This window comes from Meleagris gallopavo, chromosome 17, assembly GCF_000146605.3.
Source record: "Meleagris gallopavo isolate NT-WF06-2002-E0010 breed Aviagen turkey brand Nicholas breeding stock chromosome 17, Turkey_5.1, whole genome shotgun sequence".
In the NCBI taxonomy this organism is placed as follows: domain Eukaryota; kingdom Metazoa; phylum Chordata; class Aves; order Galliformes; family Phasianidae; genus Meleagris; species Meleagris gallopavo.
In genome coordinates, this window is record NC_015027.2 from 4,995,804 (window position 1) to 5,003,973 (window position 8,170).

The following is an 8,170-nucleotide window of genomic DNA, read 5'->3' on the forward strand; positions in this document are numbered from 1 at the left end:
GCCTGCAGTCGAACACCTGATGTGACGAGTTGTTTTTTCTCGCTTTTTAATAATATCAATCCGTGCACCTTTGCTCGTTGTGAAATAAAAATCTTTCTGTACTTTATTTTTCCGTAAAAAAAAAAATACTTGAACTATTTACAAAGTGGTTCTTTCGACATCAAGGTTTTTAAACCGAGAAATTCTCCCACACTTGAGAAAAGCATGGGCTCCCCAGCACTGCTGCCAGGACAGCCAGGAAGGCCAGCGCCAGGCCTGCAGCCAGACGCCGTGAATATGGCTCTCCTGCAAGGGAAAAAGACAAAAACGAATATGAACACAAGAGCTACATTTCAGTCTCGACATCAACCCAAAAGAAAGAAGTTTCTTCTGCTAACTAAGAAATGAATGCATTACCAAGAAACCAAAGCCCACTTCCAGACCACATTTCTGAGATGTGATTTCCTACTACAAATCATCATTCCACAGAAATTGGCCACATTTCGTGATGTTACAAAGAAATACAGGCAGTCTCTGGCATTCCACGTTGCTGTTTTTACCTGTGTAGAACTGTGTCAGCGGGTAGAACAGCTGCGGCCAGCACACATCATTTCGATCACAGTCAAATTCTGTGTAATTAATCTGAAACCTGAGGAAAAGAAGTGCTTATTAAACTACAGTACCGCCAGAACAAGTTGAAGAAAAGGTGGAAAGGTGACCGGCTTCGAGGAGGAAAAATAAAAATTGTTCTCCTATACACTTTTCTTCTGATGAGTGCAGAAGCCTTTTTACCTTTGCAAGTAATTTACAGGCCTTGATGAACCACCTGCTTCTGAGGGAACCCCTGCGGCAGAACTGTGACTCAGTGTGTGTGAGGCCCAGGCCTTCTTGCTCTGCACTCCAGCAAATCACGATAACCCTTTGATCAGTGTGAATTACATTTTATCTGCTTAACTCAACGTCAAGGGTCAAAAATCTCACAAAAGTTACCTGGTCATGGGAACCGGTGGCCAAGCCGGCACTCGGATGAACTGAACAGCAGCAGTGATGGGAAGCAGGCTGGCAGTGTTTTCACAGGTGAGGTCACACTGGAACTGCCATGTGACTGTTGAATAACTGGAAGCACATGTGTAAGTGTTACTAGAGGACTGTATGCGGAAATGTAAAGCTTAAACAAAGCCACAAAAGGAGTATTTAGGAGGAGGCTGATGATCTCTGGAACTTCACCACCGTGGAGATGGGGCAGATTGAACACAATCCTATTTATTTGCTTTGGATTGACTTGGGGAAAAAAAGAAAAGGGAGAAAGAAAAAGAAGTGTTCGCTGCATGAAACCTCCCCAGTTCAGGAAAGAATGAATCATTTACCACAGCTTTTTTGCTGTTTTCTAATTTCAGGAAAGATGCAAATCTAAGTTCCAGCTTCTCATTGCAATCAAAGGAATTTGGGTTCCAAGTGCCAGTAAAGGCACATAGAAACTAGAAGTAACATCTCTGTCAGATGCAAGTCTCACAAATGAAACATTTCTTTATCAAAGACACAGCACTGCTCCACCTGATCTGCACGGCGAGTATCTCTTCCCTGGGAATCCCCTGCACTGCACCCACAGCTGCAAAAATGATGCGAATGTTCAGACTGGCAGGAACATCTGGGCAAATGCCTGTCAGATCTGTAGGGCTTGCACTGATACTCGGATTAGATGGATCGAGGCCTGTGGAGGAACAAAGTTAAACAGGAATACTATGGAAAATGATCTCTTCCATATTTATATTACTGTCACATTGCAGTGAAACGTTGGTAATTGTTACACAAAAATGTTTTCTCTATATGAAATATACATGAAGATGTAGTTCATCAACAGAGCAGTAAAATGTCACATCATTACATCAACAGATTGAGTTCTATACATCGTTCTGCAGTGTCCATCAAGTTACACACATCTGTGCATATCTGGATGGATACTCCCAGATATCTTCAGGCAGCTGAAATTACACGTTGGTTTTATTTGGAGATGTTCCAATCCTAAGTGCATATTTTTATAACAATGTGGACTATGAATAAAAAGACAAGTATCACTTACGTATAATTTCCACCCAGTCATTGAGATTACTTTCATTGGCATTGTGTCTCTTTCCAACATGAGTAGCTTGTATTAACGAATTCAGTTTCTCAGTTACATTTCCTCTGCCAAATAAAAACATCAGCTCACACAAAAAGCAAATCCACAGCGTGAACCTGGTTACAGTATCACTATCCCATAAAATCAGTTTCCTCTGACAGATGCTATCACTCAGTGAAAACAAACCTCAACTACTGACTTGTCTGCCAAAGGGAAGCATTCCACTCCAACATAACCCTCACCTAATTACAGGGAAATCTGAATGAAACCATTATAATAAATTTCCCTTTAAAAAAGGAAAGGGTCGACCACAGAAACCTGCAATGTATACATGAACTTTTGAAAAGAATGTGAACAGTGCTGATGGTAGAAACTTGTAGCGAATGAATAATAAATCTATGTGGCTCACCTTAAAAGGCTGCAATTTTCATTGATGTCAACTTCCAGCACACATCCAGAGAAGGAATCTACCCCGAACAAAACTGGTGTGTGAGCGGCTGACGAACACAGACCTCTGTCAGCTATGAATTGAAGAGACCTTATTTGGAGATTCTCACACTGACCTTTCAATCTCCACTTCTCAATTTTGTGCAAAAATTGCACACATTAGGATGCAAAATACCAAGTAGTGTAATTCAAATACAGAGTCAAGTCTACTCAAATTCCATTTTCCAACCCAGAGCAAATCCGCACACTCAAGAATCTTGTGAACTTCGCAACTGCTCAACATTTTAAGCCTTCATTTTATACTAAATGCTCAAACGTCTCAGGATACTTAAGCTACTTTACATTTATTAAATACAGATTCTTCAATTAAGCCGGAATAAAGGCTAGAGAATAATGTAGAAAAGCACAATTTGGCATAGAATAGATTCAGAAGTAAAATACGTATACGAAGAAAGCATTTTAGCATTAACTAAAGTTGAGGATGCAACCTTAGGAGTCGGTACCTGGCTGCCAAATTCTTAAGCTGCCAGCAGTATCAGAAGCATTCATATTTGCAGCTCTCACTGCATTTCCAACTCGATAACCTAAATGCAGAAGGAGTTGTGAACATTAACATTGATTTAATAATGCACGCAATTAGTCTCCAAGCAAACAGACAGACTTTTCCATTACACTAGGCTCATTTTAAATAATCAATACCGAGTCTAAAAGCCGATCGCTGTTATTACAGCTGACAACAATAGGAGGGGAGGAGGGACACCAACAGAACAAGTATGAACGAGGTATAAAACATGGTCACTGATAACGACCAATCCAGTACAAAATCTGTTCTTCTAAGAAGCAAAATGAGATATTACTACCTGGATTATCAGACACTTCTGCTGCATTATCACTCTTTAAGCTCACAAATTCAGCTGTGAATCTCTGTGTCAGTGTTTCTGGTAAAAGAAAAAGGAATGAATTTATTTTCAAATACGTAAATTAGCAGAAAACATGCTGTTTATATAGGATACAAATTTCTGTCCTTCATCAGCACCAGAAGATGTAGGATAATGCAAAGTGCCAGAAATTTGTCCCATACATTTTCTTGACAAAGCCCAAAGAAAATTCTTTTCAATTAATATTACTAATTAAGATATCCTATCAAAGAATTTGCACGCTTAAGAAATAAAAAAGTAAAAAGAAAATCTGTAAAAGAAATGTCCCAATACCTCCATCACATAAATTTCCAAGGAAGACTGTGACATTTACTCCCTTTATGTTGTCATCTTCCCACATGAATACATAATGTTCTGCAAAGGTTACATTTTGACATGGAACCCCCGCTGTAGGAAGGCCTTCTGCAGAAGAAAGAATAAACTCACTATAATCAAAAGCATTGCCAATTAGAAAGCTGTACCTGAAAAATAACTTAAAAATCTCTAACAAAGTTCTGGAAAATATATCATTTATCTTTTTGGCATTTATTTTAATGTTTAAGTCCCATCATACAAGCACAGTGTGCTGCATTTACAGTAGAGTTCCTTCGTTTCTCAATATTCTAACACCTGCAGTTCCTGTTGTAGTTAACCTTCTCCTTAAGAACCCAGCACAAGGCTTTACTCCATCAGCTGCTGCGACTCTCTGGTCTCAGCAGTTCCTCTCCTTTCATCTCAACCCAGTGAGAGCGCCACCATCTCCCAGAAAAACATGCTAGTATGGATTCAACACAATCCTGCATTACCCTCCCCCCATTGACTGGGAGCCACTATTCTAGAATAAAAGCTGTTTCATTGGCTCAAGATCTTTAGGAAGGCACAAGAGTGTTCAAAACACAGACACATCCAGTAGTGCTTACAGGCTGCCTGCCCTGCCTGTTTTATTTCAAATACTAGAAAACACAAAATCCTTCCCAGGAATCACGACAGGTTTTAGGCACCCAAGTCACTTGTGCCATCCAGGTTAAGTAAGAAACACGCTAATGACACAGCAGAAACATACCACTTCTAGTGATGAATTTGCCCGTGTCAGTGATAGTTCTGTAGATCACATTTTGTTGGATGAAGTCTGAGAATAAAAAACAAACGCTGCAGTAATCATGACAAAAGAGATATATACGATATTCACATCCAAGGTACATTCCTTTTCGTTATGGAAATTGTGCAGAAAAGTATTTAGAAAGCTAGTTTTGGTAATGAACCAGGCAGGTTATGTATTATCTCTCGATCTTACTAAGGTAGCTTAAATAAACAAAATTAGACAACTTAATTAAGCAGCATAAAAAAATTTTTCTTCATGCTGGTCACTACATCATCTCAAACTCCAGAGTGACATTTCTTACTTTCTGCATTACAAAAGCATAAATATAAGCACTTCTAAAGTGACAATACTGCACCCTCTTGACAGAAAAAGGAGGCTACAAGAATACAAAAGCAGTAAGAGATGCTTCCTTGTCCCACATGCAGCCACATGAGTCACCAGAAACAGATGAATGAGAAACAAAGGCTAATCCCACTATTTCTCCTGTTCTAAATCTTGGGTAATTTGGGGAAGCTTGGTAGGTGATCAGAAATAGAACTTCAGCATCCCTAAACTCTGAACTATAGCCACGTAACTGCTATGTCAACAGTCCTCTCGTTTATTCTATCTCTGAGGAACAGCCATTTCTGTTAGGACTATGCAACATACCTCCTGTTCCACTGTTGATTCTCACATCATGGGGCAGTCCTTCCTTGTAAGATGCTGCCTCAGAAAGGCACTTCACATCAAACTCCTGCAGATACGCTACAGGGGCGTTTTCAACACACAGCCCTGCCAGGGACTGCTGCAGGTAATTGAACAGAAACATGTGGGTTAGCCTTAAAATGAAAAGCTGGGAGAAAGCACATTTGTCAATGAAATGCCCCAAATATGCACTACAGCCACATGTGATTGACAAACAAGTAATCTGCATAAAAGAGGGGTTGTAACTATTTTGAGAGCTATCAGTTTTAAAGCAGTCTGAAGTCATCAAAATTTGATAAACCAATTCTAACTAGCAAATCTGTAACATATAAAAGGACTTAAAGCCAGATAAAACAAAGAGAAGGCAACAAGTGGTCAGCAGTGCAGCAGGCAGAGAGGAAAAAATAAAGAAGCCACAAACCACTAATTGGGATGCAAATCTTGTTTTTATTTCTTGAAATAACTAAAACATTACCACTTGGAGGAGTGGCAGGGGATTAGGAAAGATAATTATTGTTTTTAACAATGATTTTGTGCTTGTTTTTAACAATGATTTTGTGCTTGTTTTTAACAATGATTTTGTGCTTGGTGAAAAATATATTCCACCAGTTCACAAGAGCAAGTTACAGAATTTGGCTACAAACACAAAAGAATGTGATAAATGGAGAATTTCAAACTAGCCAAGAGGAATCAGAAGCTCCTAAATACGAAGCACTTACCTGAGGGATGGTAAAATACTCATCATCCTCTGTCATAATTGGATCTCCTGATCTGTAACCAGTGAAGAGTTTCCCAGGAGAAGCTTGTACAGGGATCCTAAATGGAGGAACTTTGGGTGCAGAACTGCAAATAAGTTCAAAAATGAAACAATTCTTTACTCCTTTACATTACACAAGTAATTAAACATTTGCCTTCAAGTCCCATGTTCTCATAAAGTACCAATTATATTTCTCCATTTGCATTTAAAGTTCCCAGTTTAAAATTATAATTTCAAAATAACTTTCACAGTAAAAAACATGCTACAGTTTCAACATTATGTCTAAAATGTGTGTTAAGAAATATTTTAAGACTTACATAGAGCCATCATAAAAATAGCCAAGAAATGGTGTATTGCTAAGAGAAGACTGTACACAAAGGAGGGGAAACCAATCAGGAGTATACTCTGTTGTCTTTGTAGAGCACAGCTGATCAAAAGGTGGGTTTACATCCCCACCAAACACTCCAGTGAAACATGATCTATTGAATAACTGCTTCAGGTCTGGTGTACACTCCTGGAAGGGAAAAGAACGTCTTAGAGCACTAATTGCACTACCACAGCCACTAGTGCTGTATTTGCAGGTAACCAGGCCAGCTCTGTAGACAGATGTCATATTTACTATTAGAAATACCAGAAAAAAAACAGGCAAACCCTCCTTTAAGGAGTGTAGAAATTCTGAAAACATTTCATTAAAGTTTAATATGAAACAAGTACCGGATCACAGCAACAACGAACATCACAAGCTCCATCTGTCAAGTCACAAGGACATGAGCCCAAGGGCTGAAACACCTGGTTAGGGATGACAGATGCGTTTTCTATAGAAGAATTACAAGAAAAGAAGAAAAAATTCAGGTCATATAGAATGGACTTCCAAGAAGCAGAACACATGCATTACAGCTTATTCCACCTGCATACAAATTATTTATCCTTACACACTAATGAAATTTAATCTCTTATTGCTGCCCAAATCCCAATTTCTCTCTCTCTTTTTTTTTTTGGTTATATAAAGGGAAAGTAAATACCATTTCTTCTTCAGGACATCCAAACACTTACCTGACACATTGCCCATAAAGGAAGAGTTAGCATATATTTCAGCTTGAATTAGCAGATGTGCCAGCATCACTGAACCACTGCAAGCTGAAACCTGAAGAGTTTCCACCACACAGAGAGGTGTTGTGCAACAGTCAGTGGCATTGGGCAAACATAACTGCAGACTTCTAGTGAAGGTTACAGTCACTTTGGATGCACCCTGCAAAACACAAAATGACAGATTCAACAGCTTGTATCAAATTACTGTTCTTCGTACCATTATCTGCCAGAAATCATAGGCAGTTCTGGAGAGGAGGAAGACAAGAAGCTAGTGTCAAAGCTGCACCTTAGCAACTTTGACAAAGTGGGTATCCAGATGATGGGACATGACAAAGGCAAAAAGGCAAGGCACTCTCATTGAGCTGTTAGTAAACTAATATTACATTAGCACTTCATCAGCCTTTAATATATGATTGCTCAAGCTTTCCTATTTTAAGGAAGAATCAGTGTTTACATACCACACCAGGTGTTACACTCAAATCCCAATCACCAACTCTTTCACTTCCACTGCAGCTTGGAACTTGCACATTTCCTATACCAAAATAAAAATTAAAATATATCTATGACACTGTCAATTCAAACTTCTCACGTGGTTTCAAGCAAGCACATCTCTCAGTCCAGACAACACGGAGTCAGTACAGGAGTAACCGCCTGAGCACAGAGTCCTTCAGAGTTCGGATTTCAGTGACTCTTAAAGCACTGGACACATGAGCAGGGCAGGACGGGCTCTGAGCCTGTGGAGCTGCTGCCCTTGTGCACCACAGGCAGTGGGAATGGGGATGTCCACCAGAGGGACCCTCCCAAATCAAACAGCTCTGTGATGGTTCTACAAACTGCACTGCGGTTACTTGGGTAGTTTTAGTGGCAGGAAAAAAAAATGTTAACAATTCAAATATATTTATTATTTTTTCTCGAAATAGCATGTAAATAGAATGTTCTTACCTGTCTCTTTATCTATAGCATCTACAATAATGGAAAAACTAACTCCTGAAGAATCTCCAAGAAAAAACGAATTGACTGTTAGCCCAGACATGTGGATAAAGGAAGGCTGAAAAACTGGGAAGGGGGGGGAAAGA

The 8,170-nt window shown here is 39.4% G+C and overlaps 1 protein-coding gene across 2 annotated transcripts; it reads right to left on the reverse strand.

The window, feature by feature from the left end:
* Positions 1-29: 29 nt before the first annotated feature.
* On the reverse strand, positions 30-8,164 carry TCTN2 (tectonic family member 2). Of its 2 annotated transcripts, XM_010720077.2 has the most exons (17): positions 8,037-8,164; positions 7,553-7,626; positions 7,059-7,254; positions 6,720-6,820; positions 6,323-6,519; positions 5,968-6,091; positions 5,213-5,348; positions 4,526-4,591; positions 3,757-3,885; positions 3,406-3,483; positions 3,049-3,129; positions 2,508-2,619; positions 2,060-2,163; positions 1,534-1,690; positions 970-1,095; positions 540-628; positions 30-285 (listed from the first exon to the last, which is right to left on the reverse strand). In XM_010720077.2, exons 1-17 carry the CDS (start codon positions 8,125-8,127, stop codon positions 170-172), a joined length of 1,977 nt encoding a protein of 658 aa, XP_010718379.1. In that variant the 5' UTR covers positions 8,128-8,164; the 3' UTR covers positions 30-169. The 2 variants fall into 2 exon arrangements, with proteins under 2 accessions (XP_010718379.1, XP_010718380.1); XM_010720078.3 differs by lacking the exons at positions 6,720-6,820; positions 7,553-7,626; positions 8,037-8,164 and having other exon boundaries at positions 7,059-7,121.
* Positions 8,165-8,170: the final 6 nt, after the last annotated feature.